This window comes from Aethalodelphis obliquidens, unplaced genomic scaffold, assembly GCF_003676395.1.
Source record: "Aethalodelphis obliquidens isolate GAN/ISIS:26980383/991018 unplaced genomic scaffold, ASM367639v1 scaffold5, whole genome shotgun sequence".
NCBI lineage: Eukaryota > Metazoa > Chordata > Mammalia > Artiodactyla > Delphinidae > Aethalodelphis > Aethalodelphis obliquidens.
Window position 1 is genome coordinate 9,444,206 of NW_020837949.1, and position 26,663 is coordinate 9,470,868.

General features: G+C 36.5%; 1 protein-coding gene across 2 annotated transcripts in view; it reads right to left on the minus strand.

The window, feature by feature from the left end:
• Window positions 1-24,220, minus strand: part of CNTNAP2 (contactin associated protein 2) — a 2,044,831-nt gene extending 2,020,611 nt beyond the window's left edge. Inside the window, exon 1 of one of the 2 annotated variants that reach the window (XM_027101624.1) lies at window positions 23,604-24,220. In XM_027101624.1, coding sequence (XP_026957425.1) covers window positions 23,604-23,700 — 97 coding nt within the window. In that variant the 5' untranslated portion in view covers window positions 23,701-24,220. The remainder of the gene's footprint in view (window positions 1-23,603) is intronic. The other variant, XM_027101625.1, reaches the window with a different exon arrangement.
• Window positions 24,221-26,663: the final 2,443 nt, after the last annotated feature.

A 26,663-nucleotide genomic window follows, 5' to 3' on the forward strand; every position in this document is an offset into this window, starting at 1 on the left:
GCCAGTAGTCAAAAGAGAATTTTGACAGCAGTAAGATGAAATAGCAAAGCACAGTGATCTTAAGCCATTTAGGGGTGGAAAACGCAGTTCCAAAGACCTGATTGGTCACTGAAATAATAATCAAAATAGTATATTTAATAAACATTTATAGCCATTTCAGTATCAGCATAATTTTACATGGTCTTTGGGTCAAGAAGACATGATATATGTAAGTTACTTACAAGTATGTTTTTAAAGATTTTTTTAATTATGTCACTTCAATGAGGTGAGTTTCATTTACAAAGAAATTTCAACTACATGACCAACACATTTCCTCATAATGTACACTAAATAAACATTGACACCCCCATCACACACACACACAGACATACACACAAATGTGTATCTTAGAGATACTGAGAATTAGACATGTTATTTTCCAAAATAAAAATGGACTCCAAGATCTGGGTGTTCAAAAGTTATATTTCTTACTCGTATACTGCAATTTCCCTTACTATGTGTGAACGATATTGTCTGTACTGTACAGTATCCAAGCTCATTTCATGGACATTATTTCCTTATTTACAAATTTAATAGCAATATTAAAAGATCACTTGTATGAAAACTACATAGTAACACATTAAGTTCTCACTCAGTATTAACAGCAACAAAACATTCAATAACAAAGGTCAAGTGCTTAAAAAATTTTGAGATAAAAACATGAATATACCTAATAAAACTATGGTGGACTACCAACAATTCTATATTCTTCAGACCTTTCATACCATTTCAAAATTCAATGCACAAAACACATTATATTTTTCAGAGAGTAAAGAAAGTTGGAATATATCATTTCACACCTATTTCTTCATAGAATTCCCAGAAGAAAAATGTGAAAATGACAATGTGACATTTGTCATCAATTTACAGCTGACGCTTTACAGTTTTAGAACTTGAGAATGTTTATTCTCTTAGGATGCTTTTCTTATATTCTGCCACACATCTGGCTTTAGTTTCATAATATACAAGAAATGTACTTTATAAAAACAAAATTCAACTGAAAAAAAATGTCAGCATAATTTGCAACAAAAATTCTCACTTGTATAGATAATTATGGTATTCTTGAAGAAAGAGTGACATAATCCTTCAGTAATATTTTAAAGAATTATATATTTAGGAAGAATGTGGTTTTTTTCTCCCTTAATTTTTATAATTTACTTTTCAATTTCAATTTTATTTATAGTTCTTTAATTTAAATTGGAATTACATGCTACCAACGAAAAGCATCCTTGGTCCTACCTTTTGGCAAACCACTAAGTTTGTGGTACAAAAAAATTATTATTGGTCTTTTTTATTTTTAGTAAATAACTCTTCCACAAGTGCTTCTATGAAATTTGAGGCTCTGTTTTGACAAAATTACATATATATGTCCTCTTTGACTCAATAACAATGTTAAAAAGACCTTTAAATCATATTTTAATAGTAAAATTAAGAGTAAAAAAGAGGCTCACATTCCTCTTTCAAGTACTAAGTATTTCTTCATGCGTGGCAGAAGATGAAAAAGAAAAAAAAAAAGTACCAACAACATTTCAAAAAAACAAATATCCCACTATGTTCTTAAAAATGGATGAAACATCCCTATCTTCCATGTGTCAGGTAAGTGGGTATTTAAAGAACATATTACCTTTTCCAGAAGTATATATTATGGTCTAATAGGATGCTTAAAGTTATACTTTTAGAGCAATTTCATGATTAAAAAATATTCACTCAATTATTTACTAGTTAGTCCTAAGAATGAATAAAGTTTCCAGGCAAATCAAAATGCAATACTCGGACTGCAGATTGTAGAAGTGCATTAGTTCTGCTTTGGTGAGACTTCACAGAGGATGTCCACTGTCCAAAGAAGTCCAAAGAAAAATTAGGAAATAACTAACAGGGGAATAACCAGGTACTTGGTATACAGGTACCTGTACCAGGTACAGGTATCACTCGGCTTGTATCTAACATTTTCTCCACTTAAGGTTTGAAAGTTTGTTTTTCTATAGTAATCACTCCTAAGTCCCATCATGAGAAGTAGCCGTGTATTTTTTTCTTAAATCACACAACATGGTGCCAAAGTGTTTCACCTGCTCATTGCTCTGAGATTCATGTCAATTCACCATGAACAATGACCCTATTTTGACATTTCAAGCAAACCACTGCCATGTAAACCAACATACACCCAACAGTGGAAACCAAATCGCTGGATATTGAAGGTGAGTGCTGGCCGAGGGGATAAGCGAGTGTAAGGCTCTCGACGGCCTCCATCTGCCCCCAAGTTTAGAGAATGAGCCCATGTGGACATTATTAACATTTGTCAGGAGACCCCGCCTGCTCAAGAACGCAACCAAACCAGACCAAAGGAACCAACAAACCAACCTACTCACAGTTTTTGTGAAACGAAATCCCTTGGGAGAGCACAGCATGAACCTCCTGAATACCCCTTCCTCGGAACCCCTCTGAACCACACTAAAGTCCCCTAAACGCTTAAATGCAAGACTTGGAGCAACAGTGTCATTGAGTCTAACTTTCCCACTGCAATCAGTTTCTGACATTCAACACCTCTTGAGGATAACTTAAGATATAAAATATATTAATAGTAATGCTTTGCGGTCCCCTTGGGAGTTGATTATATAGGAAAGACTGATCTTGATTGTCTTTTTTAAATGGAAAAACTCACGATATTGGCATAAATGCCACGTAATTTATGGGAGGATTACCAGACTATTGGTAGGCGTCCATCATGCCCTATATAGTAATTTCTGGTCATCTACGATGTAAAAATCACACTCAATTAGTATTAAGAACGGCACAGAACACGCTTATCAATCTCGTTCACCTTATCAGATCTTTTTCTATACATCTACTCACATAGAGAAATGTTTTTCTATTTATAAGTTGAAATAATATAAATCAATAATAAATAATAAATAATTTTATGTCAGTAAATGAATACGTGCTTTACAAGCATGACATCAACATGGAGTTATCTGCATATCAGTAAACAATATTTTTATTATGCTACTGGAACAAAAAAAGTGCATACACACACTTTATCAAACATGAGAAGAGTATTCTGGTAACTGAGCTTAATTAGATGGATTTTGGTAGGATTCTACCAGTCTTAACAGAGAAAGGTAAGAATTCTTTCTTCCTTTGTGATAATCTATAATAATGACTAGCTTTACTCAGAAAGCATTATTTCTAGTATACTATCAACAGCATAGATATCTTGTTATTATAGCTTCGTTTAGCATACCTCTAGAAATCTCTACAACCTGGAACAAGTTACTTCACCTTCTAGGGCTTGATCTTCCTAATCTTTATAATAATATTGCTAACACATAACATTAGTTGAGAATTTGCTCTTGGTAAAGCAATTTGTTAAGCATTTTAAATGTATAATATTATTTAAACTTCGTTAGCACCTTGAGATTCTATCCCAAACTCCTGTTAGAGGTAAAAGCAAGACTGAGGTTTGGAAGAGACTCCATTCTGTTCTAAGACTGGAAAGTCTAGGAAACTAGAATCATAGAATTTTTTTTTAATTGTAACAGGCTTTAGAGATAATCTAGTTCAATTCTCTAAAATTTTAAATGCAAAACTAAAATTTAGAGAGATTACAGAAATTGACAAGACTACACAACTAACCCATTTATCTATACTTTTTGCATGTTTTTCCCCAAACTATATCACAGACGACACTACTGTACCTTCTCTTTACACATAAAATATTTAATAGTGTGGTATAATGATTCTATTTTTTTTCCCATTTTCCCCATTTAGAGTGTGCTTCTTAATTTTAAAATAAACAAGAAGTTTGTTATGGCATCCTTCATTACAGATTCCAAGTTTAAAACCTTGCTACTCAATGTGCGGTTCATGGACCTCTCTCAATGTCAGCATCAGATGGGAGCTTGTTAGAAATGCCACATCTTAGGTCCTACCCCAGACCTACTGAATCAGAATTTTCCAGGTGGTTCATGTGCATAATAACAGGTGGGAAGTGCTGCTTTCTGAAGTTCTTACGTCTTTTGCATCAACTTCCTCAATATCAGCCCCAGTAATGGCCACCGTTGACTAGTACTCAAGAACCAACAAACATCCATGTATAACCTCTTGTTGGCCAGTGTTTTAAGTATACCGATCATCTGCTTAAAAGCATACTTTTGCATAGACTATAATCTGAGATAAAGATTATAATTTGAGATACAGACACTGCTTGGGTTTGTTACAGACACACAGTCATCTAGCACTTGCAGGCTGTGCTTTATTTTATGTCAAATGTGAAGGCTAAGCCTTTGACGTATGGTCAATGTTGAAAAATTAAGCTGCAAAGATACTGAAAGTATAAAAACATATATATCAAGCTCTATCCTGCTCTCTGTTTAAATTGGCACATAACTCAAATTCTGAAATAACCTTATTTTAATATTATATTCCTTAAAAACACAATCAGTATGGAATTAATTGTAATAAGAAAACAAGGTACATTTTCTAACAATCCTTGGACTTGTAGCGTTTATAAATGCACACATCTTTAATAAAACCACTATCCACCCCAAAGTATATAACAATCCAACTAACTGAAATCTTACTAAGATGAGAAAATCTCTGAAGTATAGAGTACAGCAATGCCAAAGGTTAGTACTTTAAGAATATGATGCATATTACCATTAATCACATTAAAAATAACTACAGATATCCTGTAACTATTGAGTTAAAATACCAATATGACAATTTTGTGAAAGTATGTTATAATTACATTCAATATTATATACTTCTTTAAAGTCTGCTATAAACAATACACTTTGAAATGTATGTTATTTAGGAAACTTCCTCTTATAAATGACTGCTATTTCAATAGCATATATATGTGTTAAACGATCAAAGTTATTTCTCTCCTTAGCAAAATTCTCTAAGCTAAATACCATTGAATTATTAGAATATTAGTACTGATGTTTCTAAATGAGTGGAATGATTGCTCATGTACACAATACTGTCCAGGAACAAAATAATATTTTTACATAATGAAACAAGTGTTCCTTTTTGATATTAAAATTAGTTAGGCAACACATATTGACTACAGTGCAATTATAAAAATGGAGATAAATTTCTGAAAATCATATACGTATAACTGTATGTTAAAGCACTTAGTTTGCTTAACATTTCTACCACTTCCTCAACAGTTCAAATTTAGACTTTATTAAAAAATGTTTTGGATTTACTATTGTTCAGCTGTTCTTGATTTCTTTTGGATTTAAATGTGTTTTGTGTCAATGTATTAAACAATGAATTTAATTTTCAAAGAGAAAGCAGAATTTAACTTCTTTAAGCCTAATATCTCAGGGTCTGGTAAGAAAGAACAAGTCGTTTGATATAAAACAGTCATGAATATTTTCTCTTATTGCTAATTTTTATTATTTGAAGAGATGGGGACCAGTGATTTTTCTCTCACTAGTGTAACCCAGTTTCCTTCGACCTCACCTTCTATCTTCCTGTTTGATGGGAACAGGCAGAAGAAGAAGAGGCACACAGATGATAAAAAACCATGAGAGGAACTCTGGACTTGTTTTAAATTTCCCATTGGTAAAAACAGAATGTTGAGCTTTTTCACTCTCTCCTTTGTCCTTTTTCTGTAAATGAAATTGGAAGTCCTCCTCCCTTTACTGAAAAAGAATATTCAGAATTTGAGGAGAGGAAGAAACAGATATTTTCCAAGTTGGTTGAAAAGATTATATCCTAAGTCCTTAAGTCTCTACAGCCAGGGATTTGGAAATTCCAAACTGTGAAAATAAATATCTAATACATATATTCTACCAATGTCAGACAGAAAGTGATGAATAAAGTCACCTGGTCTGACTCAGGCTGGCTACAAGGCAGGGCCTGGACATGGCCCAAGGGCTCTCCTGAGCCCCAGGGAAAAGAATGACAAGAATTCACTAGGAACTATTGACAGGGCCTTAGAATATGTCTCAGAATATAATTTTCCAGTAGCCAACTTTCTCCGTCATTTTTATGATCCTATCATTTCCAATTCCTACCTTCACGTAGCAAAACATAAATGTTAATTTTGCCTGGGCCTTTGCAAGGCAAGTACATAGCTTTTTTTTTTTTTAAATAAATTTATTTTTTTTAAATACCTGAATTATTAGTTCCTCATAAACTCACCAGCATGGAAAGGACTCTTCTAAACCCTTTCTGTGTTTGCAGACACATGGATGTACCCACAGACACAGACCATACGAGTTCCCATGTTTCTAAGCATAAAACATAGTATGCTGTACATATAACTTCGTAAATAGTACTTTTCTCTTAATAATGACTTAACGAATGTATGTCACTCCGTACAGAGCAGCTCCAATCACCATCATGATATGTGCTTCTTTTTCTGCACATGCACATGTTTTCCTGGGAAAATGCTTTAGTATAAATAAAGTTGCTTTCTAAAAATGTTTACTTATAAGTGTTTTCTACCTTCAGAGAGATTATAAAACCCTTCAGGACAGAGCCCCTGTCTCCAAAGTCTTTACTCCAGGGCTTACCACAGTGATCTATTTTCAAAAGACCCTCAAATGTTTCCATTGACAATGAAAAAAAAATGTCTATAAACAATTTCAGCTGAACCTCCCAAAATCCTGAGCACTGATTTTCAGGGTCTTAAAATAATATCACTGTTTGATTTCCCAGCTTTCTAGCTATTTGGATAGTCACATTCAAAAATGAAAAAAAAAAAAACTGTCAAATTTCTTTTTATACTTTCCATCACATTTCAGAAAACAAGCTTTATACCATCTGCCCATATGGCTGACAAGTTACAGTAAAAATGTTTATGCTTTTGGATATGTTCCTCGTGCCCACAAGCTCTCTAATTTGCAAATGTTGTGGTTTTTCAGAAACATTTGTAAGGTAATTGAATACCTACTACATTGTAAAACAGGCTCTCCTAAATAGATTAATTATTTTACACTGCTTGAATAATTTTCTCCCTTACTTTTTAACATGAGCATACTTTTAAAATAAATGACTCACGTACTAACATCGCTGTGTGTAGAGTATAGCTGTACTTATGTTGTTATATAACAAATGATAAATCCAATTAATATCAATGATATATGCATTACTTCTTTCAATTAAGTCTTCCTTAATATATTTGAACCATATCGTTATCTCACTTTTTGACCATTTACATGTGGTATTATGTGAAAATTACATAAGATACCTTTGCTAATTATTCCAAATGTGTCAGCTTCCCAAGTAAATTATGAAATAAATGTCTGAGGCAATTACACCTAATTTTGCAATATCTACATAGTCTAATCTAGTATTATAGAAGCTATATAATAAATATTGAATGCATTAAAAAATAACAAAATTACTAAGATTAATCTACCATCATGTGCCAATGACTCCATATCCTGTATTTAATCCTTCTAGCAAGACTTTCATGAAGGTACTGCTATTTCATCATTTTAAATATTAGAAACCTGAGGCTCAAAAATTTAGATATGCCCACGATTTAATTTGTCCAGGTGGTTCATGTGCCCACATGCAGCAATGAAGACCCAATGCAGCCAAAACTAAATAAATTTATTTTTTTAAAAAAAGAAATGGGAGTAACTTGTGTTATGAGTAGGCAGATTTAATTTGTCCATGGTCACTGAAGAACTAAGCCAACAACCAAACCCAGTCTTTCTGACATGAAAGTCTGTGCTAATAACCACTATAAGATATTTTCCAAAAGAATACGTAGATTCTTTTCAAGAAACATTCACACTTTTACCAAATCCATGTCAACACATTTCAGCAGGTATCCAGTAGAAAAATAATTTTCAGCAATGACTACGGAACATTTTATGACAGTGATCTTTATTTTAGGAGCTTCTAGGATGAAGATACCCTTTCATAGTAAAGGACTATTTATTTCACATATTTAAGGAGATTAGCTTTGACAATAGAGACCTCTTACCATAGATAATAAACAGAGTCAGGAACCCTGCCATAGAGAAGACCCATAGTATCTGAAACTCATGGGCGGTGAAAACATACATAAATATATAAATAAATAAACACATACATACATACATACAACACCCGCATATAGTATTCTGATTTTTATTTGCTTCAGTGAAGTCTGCCTAGCCAAATCTGCCGTTTTACATTAAATCAAGGTAGATTCCAACTACTTCTAGTTCATATAATCAACTAACGACTTAGAAAAACAAAACAGCAAAACAGAAACAGATAAAATTTTCCATAATATTTGAAGACTGAATATACTTTAAAATGGCAATTAAGAAAAACCTTATCCCCACACACCCTACATCCAAATCTACGCTGAGCACTCTATGTGTAGTAATGTATATACTTTTTTTTAACATCTTTATTGGTGTATAATTGCTGTACAATGTTGTGTTAGTTTCTGCTTTATAACAAAGTGAACCAGCTATATGCATACCTATTTCCCCTATCCCCTTCCTCTTGCGTCTCCCTCCCACCCTCCTTATCCCACCCCTCTAGGTGGTCACAAAGCACTGAGCTGATCTCCCTGTGCTATGCGGCTGCTTCCCACTAGCTATCTATTTTACGTTTGGTAGTGTATATATGTCCATGCCACTCTCTCACTTCTTCCCAGCTTACCCTTCCCCCTCTCCGTGTCCTCAAGTCCATTCTCTACGTCTGTGTCTTTATTCCTGCCCTGCCCCTAGCTTCTTCAGAACCTTTTTTTTTGGATTCCACATGTATGTGTTATCGGCAGATAGTAAAGTTCATTCCTAGAGTGTAAGATTTTCTTTTTTTAAAAAAAAATTATATATAACTCACATATAACACCATATTAGTTTCCGGCATACAACATACTGATGAGATAGTTGTATATAGTATGAAACTCTCACCACACCAAATCTCGTTAACACCCATCACCGCACAGGTACAGAACTTGTTTTCTTGTGATGAGAACTTTTAAGAGCTACTCTCTTAGCAACTTTCAAATATGCGACACGATGTTATTAACTAGGGTCACCACGCTGCGCATCACATCCCCAGGACTTATGTATTCTATAACTGGAAGTTTGTACCTTTTGACCCCCTTCACCCATTTTGCCTTTGTCCTCAACTCCCCACCTCTGGCCACCACCAGTCAATTCTCTGTAACCACGTGCTTGATTTATTAATATATTGTTTTTTAGGTTTCACATATAAATGAGATTATGGTGTTTCTCTTCCTCTGACTTATCTCACTTAGCATTATGTCCTTTAGGTCCACCCATGTGTCATAAATGGCAAGATTTCAATCTTTTTATGGCTAAATAATATTCCAATATACCTTTGATATATATATCACATCTTCTTTATCCATTCACCATTCAATGGACACTTAAGTTGATTCCATAACTTGGCTATTGTAAATAATACTGCAGGGCATATATCTTTTCAAATTAGTCTTTTCGTTTTCTTCAGGTAAATACCCAGAAGTGGAATTACTAAATCATATGGTAATTCAATTTTTTGTGTGTGTGTGGTACGCGGGCCTCTCACTGTTGTGTCCTCTCCCACTGAGGAGCACAGGCTCCGGACGCACAGGCTCAGCTGCCATGGCTCACGGGCCCAGCCTCTCCACGGCATGTGGGATCTTCCCGGACCGGGGCACGAACCCGCGTCCCCTGCCTCGGCAGGCGGATACTCAACCACTGCGCCACCAGGGAAGCCCTGGTAATTCAATTTTTAATTTTTTGAGGAACATCTATATGGGTTTCCATAGTAACTGCACAGATTTACATTCCTACCAACAGTGAACAAAAGTTCCCTTTTCTTCACATCCTCACCAACACTTGTTAGTTCCTGTCCTTTTGATAATAGCCATCCTAACAGGTGTGAGGTGATGTCTCATTGCCCTTTTGATTTGCATTTCCCTGATGATTAGTGTTGCTGAGCATCTTTTCATGTACTTGTTGGCTGTTTGTCCTCTTCAGGAAAGTATTTATTCGGATCTTTTGCCCATTTTTAATCAGACGGTTTGGTTTTTTTGCTATTGAGTTGTATAAGTTCTTTATATATTTTGAATATTAACCCCTTATTGGATACAGTAGTCCCGCCCCTTAACCACAGGGTATACATTCTAAGACCCCCAGTGGATGCCTAAAACCATCGATAGTACCGAACCCTATATATACTATGTATTTTTCCTATATATACATATATACCTAAGGTTTAATTTATAAATCAGGCATAGTAAAAGATTAACAGTAACTAATAATAAAACAATTATAACAATATACTGTAATAAAGGGTCCATAACTTTTGCAATTTGAGGCACAACATAAAAATTAGAATGAATTTCTTTTTCCTTCTTCACAATTTCACGGATAGAAGACTCATTATTACCGTAGGTTTTAGCAACCTCGGCATATTTTCTTTCCTCAATAAGTTGAAAACGTTCACCTTTTGACTTAAAGGAAGCACGTTATGGCTTATCTCTGGCATATCCGAACTACCAGCATTGCTACTGTTGCACTTTGGGGCCATTATTAAGTAAAATAAGGGCTACTTGAACGCAAGCACTGCCACAGTCAATACAGTGAACTGAAAACCGGGACAGTCAATCCGATAACCAGGTTGGCTACTAAGTGATTAAGGAGCAGGATATGCTGGACAAAGGGATGATTCATGGCCTGGGCAGGACAGAGCAGGATGGCACAAAATTTCATCAAGCTACTCAGAATGGTGCCCTATGTGAAAGTTACCAATTGCTTATTTGTGGAATTTTCCATTTAGTATTTTCAGACTGCAGTTGACCTTGGTTCACTGAAACCTTGGAAAGTGAAACCGTGGATAAGGAGGGACTACTGCATATGGTTTTCATATATCTTCTCCCATTCTGTAGGTTGCCTTTTCACTTTGTTGACGGCTTTCTTTGTTGTGAGGAATCTTTTTTGTCGTCCCACGTACTTATTTTGCTTTTGTTACCTTTGCTTTTGGTGTCAGATCTAAAAAAGCATCACCAAGATCAACGTCAAGGAGCTTACTACCTATGTTTTCTTCTAGGAGTTTTATAGTTTCACGTTGCACATTCAACTCTTTAATCCATTTTGAGTTGATTTTGGCATATGGTGTAAGACAGTGGTCCAGTTTCATCCTTTTGCATATGGCTGTGCAGTTTCCCAAACACTATTTATTGAAAAGACTGTACTTTCCCCATCATATATTCTTGGCTCCTTTGTCATAAATTAATTGACTTGGCTGATAGTCAAGTTCATTCACAGAGGGTAAGGTTTTCTTAATGCTTTTTTTTTTTGCAGTACACGGGCCTCTCACTGTTGTGGCCTCTCCCGTTGCGGAGCACAGGCTCCGGACGCACAGGCTCAGCGGCCATGGCTCACGGGCCTTGCCGCTCCGCGGCACATGGGATCTTCCCAGACCGGGGCATGAACCCGTGTCCCCTCCATCGGCAGGCAGACTCTCAACCACTGCGCCACCAGGGAAGCCCCTTAATGCTTATGTTTAACAAAACTGGTAAAATATATATTATTCTCTTATTAAAGATAATAAATGCTTATTCTCTATATTTTGTCCAGCAAAGATTTATTTTCTCTTGCTGATAAACTATTAAACAGTGTCATTTACTCTTTCAAAGCTTTATTTTTGTCATATGTTTTACAAAAGACTTGTTCCAAAATCACTAGATACCTCCCCATCAGGGGGAGGTCCAAACTTGGCCAATGTGGGAATTGCATAGTTGTCCTCTTCTGCTTGGAACATTCTTCCTCTCTGCTTTTCTTGCATAGTTTCTTCCCATTCTTTAGGCTCCAATTAAAAGATGTTACAAAAATAATAAAATAAAATAAATAAAAATGTGCAGTTACAATACATTTTAAATTCCAAAACTTATGTTTTGGGTGATGATATAATCTCTGTAAAACTGAAATACTTCAGATCATTGTATACAATAATTATATAACATTAAACCATGTTTCCATGATATGAAGACTACTCAAATTGCAGTAATATTTTCCTAATATACTTTGGGCAAAGAACAGATAATAAACTGAAATTCAAGACTATGTTGTCTTTCACTTTGAGCAAATAGATGTAAATTAGCCTTTAAAGTAATGTCAAAAGCCCTGTTACTTTTCAACGACACTCCTCTGAAATACTTATCTGTTTCTTTTTTTTTCTTTTTTTGATTCATACAGACTGGTCAGTTTCAAGGCAGTATTTTTATAATACGAGGATTACTCCTTACAGAGAACTTTATTGTAACGACTATTATGTTAAAATTATATTACTTCTGATTACAATGCTTTTAGCTATAAGAATACAACTAAGGAAAGAAATCCTTACTTGTTGCTACATCCTAGCTATTTGCACAATTTATACACAGAACTAACCCATCAATTCAATTCCATTATATTTAACAATGCTTATATACCTAGAAATGTTATAGGTAATCTGAGGGATATAAATAAATATATATCATAGTATTTTCTTTTAATTGATATATTAATTAGCTATCTACAAAAATAGTGACTATTAAAATTGTATTTAATCAGACTTTATGATATCTGTCTTCAAATACTTTATGGCAGTAGAATATGGGGTAGATATTAAGCTTTTATTACCTTAAAGCCCAGCTAGAACTAATGTCAGGAGTTTATGAAAATGTAGAATTTTGTGTTAGTATATGGGATAACTTGATAAAAGAACTGTATAAATGTGAAATCAGTAAGCTTTAAATTTTTTGAGCATCCTTCTGCTTTGAGTATTCTAAAAGGGAGGTAATGGACTAATTTTATATGATAATTCAACGCAACTAGTACACTACCTAATATAGTAAAAGATGCTTATTGAAATCTAGTTCTTTTGATACAACTACACCCTTAAATCTATTCATCTAAGAACAAAATGTAGGCTGTGTCTGTGCAAACTGTGGGCTAAGAGAAATGGGAGTAACCTGGACTTCCCTGGTGGCACAGTGGTTAAGAATCAGCCTGGGAATGCAGGGGACACGGGTTCAATCCCTGGTCCGGGAAGATCCCACATGCCGCAGAGCAACTAAGCCCGTGGGCCACAACTACTGAGCCTGCGCTCTAGAGCCCATGAGCCATAGTGCTTAGAGCCCATGAAGCCCCAGCGCCTACAGCCTGTGCTCCGCAACAAGAGAAGCCACCGCAATGAGAAGCCCGCGCACCGCTGCGAAGAGTAGTCCCCGCTCGCTGCAACTAGAGAAAGCCCACACGCAGCAATGAAGACCCAATGCAGCCAAAACTAAATAAATTTATTTTTTTAAAAAAAGAAATGGGAGTAACTTGTGTTATGAGTAGGCAGTGCTAGGGTATCACTGTAAAGGATATAAATTTCGAAACAGATTTTGCTGGATGGTCAACTTTGCAAAGGCAAGGCTGGAGGATATTTTTAAGGATGTGGTGCATCATGTACAAAGTTTCAAATGTAGGGATGAAAAGAGTTAATTCAAAATATAAACACATTCGGAGAGGCCACAACAGTGAGCGGCCCGTGTACCGGAAAAAAAAAAAAAAAAAAAAAAAAAAAAAATATAAACACATGGAATATAAGCGCCTACTTTTTGTATTCATCAAAGGATATTTTTGGTATATTAAAAATCAAAATGAAATTCACTGACATTCTATAGCAACTTTGACAATATCAACTAATATGCTGGATTAATACACACTAAATATATGTAATTATCGAGTTTCTCTGCAACTACCTCTATCATTTACAAGATTTTTTGACAATTTAAGCACTCTATTTAAATTACCTGTTAGGCACAGTAATTATTTTGTTGACATCTGTCTTCAATTTGCATACAGATTACAGGTATTTCTTTGAAAAAACGTGTTTTGAAAAGGGCAGTCATGCTTGGCTTTTAACGAGTCTGATCAACCTTACGGCTTAAGAGAAGTACAGAAAATGCTACAAAATAGAGCCATGTAGGAAAAGGGTTGGAGAAGTTGTAGAGGTTTCACAGCATGGTTTCATTATTTCCCTTGAGATGGTAGATTAATATTCATCTATAAATAATGACAAACAAGTATCTGTGTTTTATCATTGAAAATAACTTTTCTTGCCTTCCTTTAGTGTCAGCAGTTTGGGTCATTTCTCACTCCAATATCAGATAATTGAAGGTAACTTGCATTATTTTTCATCATTCCAACCCTTTTAAGTTCAAATAGCAGAGAAACTGCTTATTACCAGCTTGATATCTTGCCTGCAATTAGACCAAATCACCACAGGGAGGTGATGGTACCTCTAATCTGCTCCAAAGTTCTGAGGTTTGGGCCATATATTAGATTTTTCTAAATCAGCATATATATATAATAGGAAAAGGCATTTCAGGAGGGAACGGAATGCAAGAAGGCATAAGAGAAATGTGATTAGAAACAGCATGTTGTATTAGAGAAGTTGCAAGGATTTCAGTATGGCAAGGTTATGGGGTGCAAATGTTGGGTTAGGGGGAGATTATATTAAAGGGACAGACAAGAACCAGAGAAGTGGAGCACGGTGCCAAGATCTGTGATTTACAAAAGGATTTCTGGCATAGATATCCATGATAAACTAGAGGAGAAACATGAAGAGCAAGGAGGCATACTAGGAGGCTACTAAATTAATGCCGGAGGGAAATGCTGAAAATCTTAACCATAGCTGTGGTGACGGGGATGGAGAGAAGGGAATAGATACTAGGGATATTTTAGCACTAGAACTGACAACTAATTTTGAGACAAATATTTTCCCACTGCCATTAAAGTAAAATAAGTTTTCCTCTTGACAAGACTCTCAAGAAAAGTTTTACGGTTTAGACATCACGTGAAATTGATACTCAAAACAATGGTTATAGATTACACAGGTATCATCTTTTAACCTTTAGTCATGGCAATAATATTTACAGTTCTGGATACAGACTGCAAAATTTCCTGAGAACCAGTTTAAAACAGCTTTTATTCCTATCTGACAAAGCATTTTAACAAATATTTTCCATAGATTTAAGTAAATATTTTCACCACATCATTATTATAATTATGCTAATAGTACCCAAAAGATAGAATTGCATTGTAAAATCACTTTATTATGAAGAGGTAGAACATAAACAACATTGTCTGCATTATTATTTAATGTTATCATTGAAATGTAAACATTATGATAACAGGTTTCTTTCCCCTATAACTCTATACAAGAAGGTAATTAACCCTTAAAATATTGCCTAGATGCAAGCTGAACGTCAGTATTAGAGAACTGGAAATCAATGACGTACTATTTCACTCATCCAGCGGCACTATGGTTAAGAGCACCGGCTGTAAGGATAGACCATATGGGTAGCCTGGGCAAGGTACTTCATTTTTCTGTCTGCCTCAGTTTTCTTACCTGCAGACTGAAGCACTGTTGTAAGGACTAAATGAGTGAATACATCTAAAGAGTAGTGCCTGACCTGAAGTCTGCAATCCACAAATATGGATATTCATATCAACTGGCAACAATTTCAAAGCATAATAAAGTCTATTGATGCCTGAAGTTCTGGAAAAGGGCACTAACTGATTGGTGCTGAAAATGTAATGTTATTACAGATTTCTAGAACTCAATCAGGAAACATTTATTAAAGAAAAGTTATATTTTTTTAATTTTTTTTTTTTTTTTTTTTTTTTTGGGTCTTCGTTGCTGCGTACGGGCTTTCTCTAGTTGCAGCGAGTGGGGGCTACTCTTCATTGTGGTGCGTGGGCTTCTCATTGCGGTGGCTTCTCTTGTTGCCGAGCACGGGCTCTAGGCACACACGCTTCAGTAGTTGTGGCACACGGGCTCAGAAGCTGGGGCTCATGGGCTCTAGAGTGAAGGCTCAGTAGTGTGGCGCACAGGCTTAGTTGCTCTGCGGCATGTGGGATCTTCCCCAACCAGGGATAGAACCCACGTCCCCTGAGCTGGCCAGCGGATTCTTAACCACCGTACCATCAGGGAAGTCCAAGAAAAGATACGTACTTTTTGATCAAGCACCCCAGTCTTGGACGTCAATTCCACACAAATAAACCCATCAGTCTGTAAATATCTGACAGAGGCTGCTTATTTTTGCATTCTTAATAGTAGAAGCAATGTAAATACCCAATTAGGACACACTGATATTTTTGACACAGTATTATCTTTGTCAACTGACATAATAAAATGGTTATTCTTAATTCCATACTCCAGACAGCCAAAAAGCATAGCAAACAATACTAGCATCTGCTTTAAACTAGCCGTGAGGAACTTACCTGCTCCTGTCAAGATATCTGAGTAAACCTCACATATACTACAGATGTGCATGAGGTAAGATGAAATTGTATTCTTCGAGATTTCATCACTACCAGTAAAAACCTCTTCTACTGTAAGGCAGACATAAATTCTTCTAAATATTCTTTTCACATGATAACATTTAATATTAATCATGTGATTTAACTAACAATGAGTGTATTTTCTCACTAACAAAAGTCAGCTGAAAAACCTCCGGTGATGATACCATACATGGCATAAGTAAAAAATAAAGTTTTACTTTATAGATCAAGTCTCATGAGATTATATGCGGTTGTCTGGTAGATTGTGTCCAGAAGGATTTGATTCTGTGGCCATATTTAGACTCACTGAGAAAAAAATGATAGATTAGCAACATTTGCCTTGATGGTGGCATCAAACTCATGTGTTATTGTGACTACAGGCATGTAGGGAGAAACAAAAAGTCTGGATCACGTTTTCTTAGATCAGTTGACATTAAAAACATTAAACTAATAGCATATTCATTTAATCACCTGAAAAAACTGATATTCATATATGATTTTCCAGATATTATTTTTGTTTGAATCAAAAATTTTTCAAATAACTACATACATTCTATAAATTTCAAGCTTAAATTTATTAACAAGTAAGTAATTTAATGAAGAACAGGTCATTGTTCATGTGTAATTAACAAATTTTAAACAAGTGATACCCCTAAAATATGCTAAAATGTGGCCACATTACATAATCAGGCTGATTTTTTTTTCATGTAGTTCTTCCGTTCATATATTTTGTCCAATATCCGAAAAGTATCTATAGAGTGTATGAAGGTAAATATTTACTTATAAGGTTGTTTAATAACGTGGTTCCCATTAAGTAAGAGATGAATGCCTAGAAAAATGAGTTGAGTGATGTATTTTAATCAATATACAATTTATGTTGGTTCACAATAAGCATTTGAGTCTGTATGATTTACAAGTAATAATAAGCACCTTCCATTTTAAGAGAATATTCTTACAGATAAATGTATTCTTTGGCAAAGCATGGTATTTCACCACATAATAAACTGTTTTGTTAATTCAGAGTATAGGTATTTACTTTGCCCATGTATTCCTTTTAAGCAATACCATAGCTTACAGAAAAACCCGAACGAACTTTTTGGCCAACCCCATATCATTGAATGACTTAGCTGACATTGTTACAGTGGCTGGTAGAAAATTAGGGGTCAAGGCAAAATGTGTCTTTTTATGTCCTTTTTCAACATGACTCTAACTGCATAGAAGTGAGCAAATCCTTGTTGAATTTCATTAAGCTTCATGTAACTTGATTCCAATGTAGATGCACCACACAAGACAGCAGCGGGGAGCCTGACTTCGAAGGTTAACCTTTATCGCCATTTTCTACGCTATGCATTGATCACTAAGACCACCAACCCATGGCAACAAAGCCGGGGTGAAAGTACTGGAAAAGGGAAGAAGAACCTTACATATCTTTGGGGATAATTTTTCCTGGTAAAAAATATTCTCTGGAACTAATTTTACCTCTTTCCTAAATATGAAAACATTAAAGAATATATCACTGTGTATGTTTATGAAAGCATTTCAAACACATGTAAATCATAAGGATAACTTAGACTATGGCCCTCGGGAGCTTGCCGATACTTTTCAGCACTTTTACAGTATACCACAAATGGGATCTCTTCAGCAAGCAAGCTCAGAGCCAACGAATACATCTTTATTTCCAGATTTCCTACTAGCAGGGGAGGTTTTAAAATCTGGATGCTATTAAAAAAAAATAATCAGTTACTTCAAGCTATTATTATGAATAGTCTACCCCAAAAATGAACTAAGTAAGAGTTTAACAAGCTCTTTTTCAAAATTTACAATTAAGAAAATTATCAACTTGGTCTTCAAAATGCAAACGCCTCCTTTTTTTTTTTTTTTGAATAATTGACCCAACCCTTCATAATTGTGCAGTAGGAACACGAACAGCAAGTAACTACCAACTCAAAGCATGTCAAATTCACCTGATACTTAAATGGACAACATGGAATTGAATGTGTAGCCACTAACATCCATAACCAAGATGTGTTTATAATGGTAATGTTATTAACCATAGATAAAGAAATGCTTTTTTAAATGTTTCTCTAAAATAAATATCACTAATAGGACCATGCAGATATGAATAATGAATGAATGAAGAGAAGGGCTTGATGGTCATAGTTTAAGTAAATTCTCCAACTCAACCTCAAAGGGGAAAAAACAAGTCTTATTTCACTGCTGGTTTTTAACCACATTCATCTAGTTCAATACTAAATAAGCTTATTACTGGCAATTTTAATATTTGGGGGTTTGATAGGGGAAAATAAACAGCCCTCTTTTCTCTCCCTGAGTTCTCAATTAGAAAAGAAGCCACAGATGGAGAGCAAATATCACCCTTTACATAGTAATTGCTAATACGGAGGAAAAGTACTTCAATGCGTGGCAACCATGGGATGCATCAACCTTAATTCTGAAATTAAACAGACCTTCTAGCCATAGGAAGAGTTGAACATGATAAGGCTCCTCATATTATCACAGAAGTTATTGCAGAAGCATAGCCTACTCTTGTATGTCTTTTAGTAGAATCTATACCTTCTGCAGGCAGCCTGGAGGGAAGAAGGAGGAAGGGCTCAGCTCAACTAGGTCCTTCTCCCAAAGTCACCTAACAGGTAAATCACTCTACCTAACCTGGGGTGGAATTCGAACCGAATACCATTCACTGGAACAGTAGAGATAGAAGCTAAGAATGTTACAAGTGCAGTTTTCTCCACATAACAGAAAACATTAAGACGGAGAAGGAGGTTGCGCCTCAAAATCCCAACATCTTTAGTTGGTCAGAACTACAACAGACAGGTTCTCTAGATCCCAGGAGATGGGAAGCAATGTTTTAACTGAGCACCCTGTTAAGAAGTAGTCTCTTTTAAGTTTCTCATTTGAAAAGTTAAAGCCTACCTAAAGATCATTTCGTCATTATTCTTACATAGTAAAATGGCAAAAATAAACACATAATTTCTTCCAGCAGCCAAATATGGGATGAATATAGAAATATAATTTATTTTTCTACAAGCTACTTATCTTAAAATATGTATTTCTCTAGAAAACTGAGAACATTCAGTTTCAGATATAGATATAAATATAGTACTCACTTTATTTCCATAACACTGTATTTGTGAGGCTTAAATTATTATGTGCTCTGTTGTTTAACTTAGTACACAGTGATGAATGATAAAATGAAGCACTTCTCAAATCAATCAGATATGGGAAAACTTTGAAATTACACATTTATTTCTTTATCCCATCAATATCAATCACTACAGAGAGACAACATGCAGAAGTTGGTTCTCTATATGTTTAATATTTTTAAGGAAATCACCCACTGGATTTGAAGTAAGAATCTCGCCCTATTCTGTACAACATTTACAAGAAATAAAATCTACTTTAAAAAAGAGAAGCAAGCCAAGGGGAGGTACATCAAATTCTTTTTATGTTTCAATCATGAAAAGGATACATCAAACAAGAAGACTTACTAGTTCACTTTTAAATACTTATTAAGATTTTCTCTGGAAGAATTTATAATTAAGGGAAGTGATTTAAAATCTCAAAGAAGTTACAGACCTTGAAATGTCCTGCCAATTAGAATAGAAAAAAAATATTAGAAGTGTGATTTTTAAATATATATGATGCACATCAAATAACTTTGATGTTATTTATCTAAAGATGATACGCTATGTGTTTATACCTGTATAAAAGTTAATAAAAACTATTTTGAACTTGTGGATTCATTTTTTTACCTACTTTTTCCATGTATTGATGTTACAGGAGAAAACTTAGACAAAGATCCCTGTTTCCTGAATATCAGTGCCTACAATGAAATCGGGATTATATATTTCTCTCTAGTGAGTAAATAATACTTTTCATTAGTTTGCATTAGGTAAATAATATACTGCCTCTTATCAATCAATAAATTTTGCTAGCCTAAAGCACTTTTTAAGTTAAATTCATTTTATTAAAACAAACTCATTACTATGTACAAGCTCAGTATAAACTAATAGTATTTGCTTTTATATTTACTTATATATTTTATATTTAATTCAACTATTTGAAAGATACCATTTTAAGGGTGGTATATGAATAAAAGAGAGAAAATAGAAAAATATACTATTGTTTTGATATTGTTGGTTTATTTACTTGGAATACTTGCACAAAAAGACCTATCTATAAACTTGTAAGCAACTTAAACCCCTTGAAAGACTTGTTAGCAAATATATAAATATACACATATTTTACATATAATAAATATATATCTATATTAAATAATATTATATCTCTATATATTACATAATATATATTTAAAGAATTTTACCATATGTATGTATATGTATATATTTATACACATTTGTACTCATATATGTAAAAACATATTTGTCACAAAGTATTGGAGCACACTTCTCAAATGTGAGTCAGTGAAATTATAGTTTAATGGCTATATAAAATAATGTAAAGTGACTTTTATCAGAAAGCACTGTTTAAGCCAAAATTTAGTAAACTTTGAGAACAAATTAAATTCACTAAATGTTAGCTCAAGCTCATCATTTAGAACTGTACTGTCAGGGTCTTTCAAATATGTTCAAATAAATGCAACTCCCTAAGAGTAAAATATTCCACTTAAACTTTACATATGTGCCCTGTACATATACATTTACAAGAAGGGAAGCTCTACGATTCCATGGGCTCAGCAGCAGCTCATTTCCACTATCTGGCAAGAAATTAAATTCCACTTCTACTTCATCCTAGAGATAAGCTTCTTTAAAGTTTATTTTAGTTTAGTTACAAAATAGATAGTATTAACAGGAACAGCATAGGCATATATAGTTCAATAACAGAGGAGAAGAAATAAGCCAGAAACCAATGTATATCTGAAATGGTATTGTTATCAAATTTAAAAATATTACCTGCCTCTTCAAAAAATGCCCATCATATTAAAAAGTTATTTGGGGACTGAAAGTCTTAGCATAGTCATCATATTTTAAAAATGGGTACCAAATAAAAACATTACTTTTAGACTTTTAGGCTACTTTTTATCTTGTGATGACCTCTCCTGGTTGAGTTGTTCATTATCTTACTTTCGTGTAGTTACCATTTTTTCTCTCCTTTGGATGCTTTTAATATTAAGAATTTAGCTATCAAACTTCTTCAGAGCTGCATATACTATAAATTCAATTTTTCATTAAGGGTAGAAGTATAAATTTAAAGTACTGAGTACGTGAAGCTCATTCTAATCAGTAAAATCAATATCATTCTTATTTATTTAATTCATCTCTAGGATGGGGGCAACTTTGAGTTTTGGTCACAATTTAGATTCAAATGAAACAAAAAGTCATATTAATTAAGCCATTACACGTTTTCAACAATGAGGAATAGGAGCTAAATAAATAATCTGAATAATTGAACATAACCATTAACTATCTTAAAAGTAATGGTCTCTGCTCTTCCCTCTTCCCCTGTGGCCAAATTCTAAGTTGTAAGAACTAAGAATATATTTCAGAGATAACAACCTTTCCATTCTTAAAATATACTAACCCAATGACTGAAGGTAAGCCATTCTTGACACACGGTGAATTTTTCAGATTGATTCATTATAATTAAAGTCTACAGAAAGATCAGGAAAAACTCTGGCTGTGAGGGCCTTCAATCCGTGAACACAGTAAATTGAATGTATAATGAGCTTATTTTCTGAGAAAAGTGTCAATTAGTTCTATATAACCAGACCTTGACATGGAAACTGAAATTTCATCAGAATAGTTTTCTCAGAATCTAGTAACATGTTTATGTAAATATGAATACCGAGCATTAATAGCTGCACAATTTATATTTAAATCTATAAAACTGACATTAAATATTAATAACACATCATGTTTTTGAGGTTTAATCTACTTCGGAAAAAACTATAAAAGTTCGTTTCAAGTTCATTACAAACTCAGATTACCAGTTAGTGACTTCTCTATCTTTAAATGCAAGGAAAGAGAACCAAGTACTCTACTTCAGAGAATACGTCAAACAGTAATACTGGTTCATCATATGATAATATTATTTAGTAGATCCTTTAGCACAACTTATGAAGTCCTTTTTCAACGTTTATTCTTATCAATATTTACACACTGGGATAAGAGCATTCATATTAACATATGGACAAAGATGCATTAATGAATCCCAGGATATGATAGACAGAAATAGTACTACTTCATATATGAATACTGGAAAACACGAAACTTTTTTTCCTGCATGGAAAACGCTTATTTTGAAACTCTAAAATCTCCATGATGATTCTTTAACAAGTCGTCCATTCTCAGAAACAAGTATGTCTTATGAATATTACCCTAAGATTCCTACAGGCTATCTTTCTAGTATTTAACTCTTTCTGAACCAAAGGAGCGCTCATGCATTTCCTCTCTAGATGCACAATACGCACTTCTAAAGCAATGCAGACGACGGGCTGGAATCTTCCATTTCTTTCTACTCTTTCTAACCTTGTGAACAAATGAACAATCTTTTCTAGAAAAACTAGCCAAAACACACAGAGAGAAACATATTTCACAGCATCATTTTTTCTGAGAACTCTTTTAAGAAATCTGTTCATTACTGCATTAATGCTATTTTGCACCGACTGCCCCAAGTCCTAGACTGCATTGCACTTAGCTGCCAGAGAATTAAAGCAATTTCAGCTACAATATTGGATTCACTGTCTTCCATTTTAATAAGCAAATACTAAACGGTCATTAACTTGGGGCTGCGGTGAGGGGGGGCGAATAGAAGTCCATAGGAGCCCAAAAGACGCTCCTTTTTCACTCCCATAGCCATGCTTATTTAAGTTAAAACCATAAATAAAACTAAGAAACTTATTTTTGCCATGTTTTCACTTTTCATTCACTGACCTACCTAAGCAAAAGGCAATGAACTTCCTCTACACAAACACACCAAAGTGGAAGAATAAGTCCTAAGACGCTGTCCCCGACACTAATGACTCTAACCAAGCAGTTGCCAACCAATCTCCACGACCAGAAACAACTTTCTAGAAACATCACCAGCTTCAAAAACCCTCTCCCCGCAACCCGGAGCGCGGGGTTTGGAGTGTCCCCTGCTGCAGTGGCCGCAAGTGCGTGACAGAGAAGCCACACACACACATCAGGCTGCGACACCTCAGAAGGCACCTCCGAGTTGGTACCCTGGGGTGGAACATCAATGCGGCACTGAAACTGCTCCAGCGCAGAGCGAGCTCGCGGGAGGGCTACTTACGGGACGTGGCGGGAGCCGTCCAGGCTCTGCAGAGGATGCTGCCGACCAGCCAGAAGGAAAGCGCTGCCCCGCAGCCGGCTCCCCGAGCCACCGGCATCCTTCGCCTCCTGGCTCGCGGTACTCCAAAGGCTCGCTGCAGAGAGATGCCGTCAGTCTCTCCGAGGGGTTCTCGAAGGGAGATGGGCCGTCCTCAGGCACGACCGAAAGCCAAGCCCCTCCTACTTCCTCTTTTCTCCCCTCACCCGCTCCGGGCTCCAGTCCGGCGGGGCTGGGAGCTGCAGGGCGGTCGCAGCCTTCGTCTTCCCTCCGCGCGGGTCTTGCCTCTTGCTCCTGCGAACCAACGCCAGGGGGAAGAATTCAAACCGAGAAGGAAAGGGAGGGGGGAGCAGAGGAGGGGACACCTACCCCGCCCTCTCCCTCTCGGGAAAAAAAAAAAGAAAAAAAATCACCAGGGGACGAGGCGGAAAACCAGAAGAGCGGAGGACGCAGAAGGAGCACGGAGCACGCCGGAGACGGCGGTGCTGAGGTCGCCACTGCGGGCGAGCGCTCCCCCGGCCGCTGGGCAGCGTGACTCGGAGGGGTTTCCAGTCGCCCACCAGCTCACATGGAGCGACTGTGTTTGCGCGGAGCGGAGCACGCAGCCGGGCCGGCGGAGGGGCGGGCGCACGCACGGCCTCAGCGCGGCGCGGCGCGGGGCAGCATCTCCCAGGCGGTGCAGCGCGAGCAGCGGCGGCTGCGGCCGGAGGGCTGGAAACGCCGCCGCCAGCAGCGCCTGCGAAGCCGGGCGGCGGACGAGGCGGGGGGAAAACCCTCCCTCCTCTCCCCCCTCTCCAGGCCCCTCCCTGGCTCCTCCTTCGCCGCCGCCTGCTTCTCCTTACCTTACCCCTCTGGCTGTCACAAACCTTCCGCCCTGCCCTCGCCTCGCTGGGAAACGGGAGAGAGGAGGAACCCAGGGGCCCGGGTCCCTCAGCTGGGGCGCGGGCCGAGGAGGGAGGCGCGCGCCTCTCCCCGGGCGGGAGGCGGTGCTGAAGTTGGGAATTCGCAGTGTGATCTTGGAACCCGGCTCCAACCCTGACTGCCCCCCACCCAGCTGCAGGAAACAGAACCCCTTCGCTCGGATGCCTTCTTCTCCTGTCTCTCCTCCCCTTCAGATAGAGATGGTACAGGCCCCGGGAGCTCCGGCCCCCCGGGAACTAGAATCAGGCGTCCGACTGGCAGGTCTTCCGAGTGGTCCTAACACCAAGTGACGGAGCTGAACATCCCGACTGGAGCGGCAAGGACTGCAGACGCCGCTAATGCAGATGTTTTCAATATGTAATTAATTCATACTCAGTGCACACGTACACCCAGCACTCGCTGCTGCCGGGAAAACTCCATTCAGGCAAACGCGCACACAAACAGATACAAACACAAAACTGAAATCAGCAGGCATACAGGTAACTACTTCAAGGTATCGGATGCGTTGCAAGTACGAAGAATTACGAATATCTAGGGAGACCCAGATTTTCTTTTCTCATTCAGATCATTTCAATAATAAATCTCAGGCTCTTCTCCCCAGCTCACACCTCTCCGGACACCATCCTCCATATAGTTTCCTTCCAGCCAGTCTACATATAGTACTGGGGATTCTTATATCTCTGCAGAACCAATCCTTTTACTGACTCTACTGACACAGTTAAGAATTATTGGTCATCTAACTATCTAACGATGTTTAGGGAGGGCTAAGGAGGAGAAACCATGTCTTTCAATGTTATGCCATGAATAAGCATTCGCCTTTCAAGATAAATAAAATTTTTATGGAGACTTGCCTACCCCTGGAATATACTCTGAGTTTAATATTATGGTTATTTCTCAGAAAGGTCCACTGTAAACAGTGCTGTGTGTTCACTGCATAATTTGTATGGTGGTAATGGGCCTGATTCAGCATTCTTTATTAGAGCTTTGTTTCCTATTAATTTAAAGGGATGTTTTGTCCTAGTAAGAACTACAGATTGGGTACAATCTGGAAAATGAAGACACACAGAGATGACTAACGGGGGAAACTGCATCCTTGTGCTGTAAAACTCGCCTCCTATAAAATGATACAGTAGATGCATTCTTATGGAATATAAAATGCCCTTTTTCTATTTTAATTCCCACAGACTGTCAGAAGTCAATGAGCGCTTGCGAAAACACTGTGGTAGAGAACTGTCCTCAACCATCTGTAAGAACTCAAAGAAACCAGTCATAGGAAAAAAATACTGTGCAGGAGCACAACTTTTCAGAAGTCAGTTTTTAAACTATGTCTGTCTATTTTAACCATTGCAGTAAATGCCACTAAAGTAGGGCTCAAGTTGTTTAATAGAAGAATAAAAGTGGGAGCAATTGAAAGTATTACCATTTCAGTATCTCAGTGGATGCTATTCGGTGGCTATCTACTTCAGGCAGGTTTGAACTGAATCCATCTATTAGGGTACTGAGTTTAAAAAGCTGGCAGAAGATTTCTATTTAATTGTTTTGTAACAGAAAATGACATACCTGAGGGTGTTGCTTTCCTACAAAAACATTCTGACCAGTTTGTAATCATTTCTCTTAAGGAGTAAAAACAAACAAAACAAAACTTTGTTTTAATGACACGTGTAACCACCCTGCGTCACCACTGTGCTATATAGTATGGTCTTACTTCATGCCAGTGTGAGCTAAGACCCTGCCTTTATCAATTTTTAATGTACTTTGCCATGTTTGAAAGTTAACAATGTCACATTCTTTGTAGTGCAACTACCTTTGCTTGAAATTTGTGTTAACTAGATACGGACATTGGAATTTACAATTATACTTAAAGAAATAAGACTTCAGTAGTTTCAGGATCAGACATTCCTTAGATTCTAATGCTACATTCTCCATATCCAGTTCACCCTTTTCATCATTAGATATTAAGAAGATTCTTTTTGACTTCAATTATAACTCTTAATGAGAAGGTAGGAAGTACCAAGCCCATTTGGCCTAGTCAACCTTTAAGAACCTGTAAAAGTGAGAAGCCAAACAACAGATTCAGGATACTTCTATCAGAAGCCTATTAGA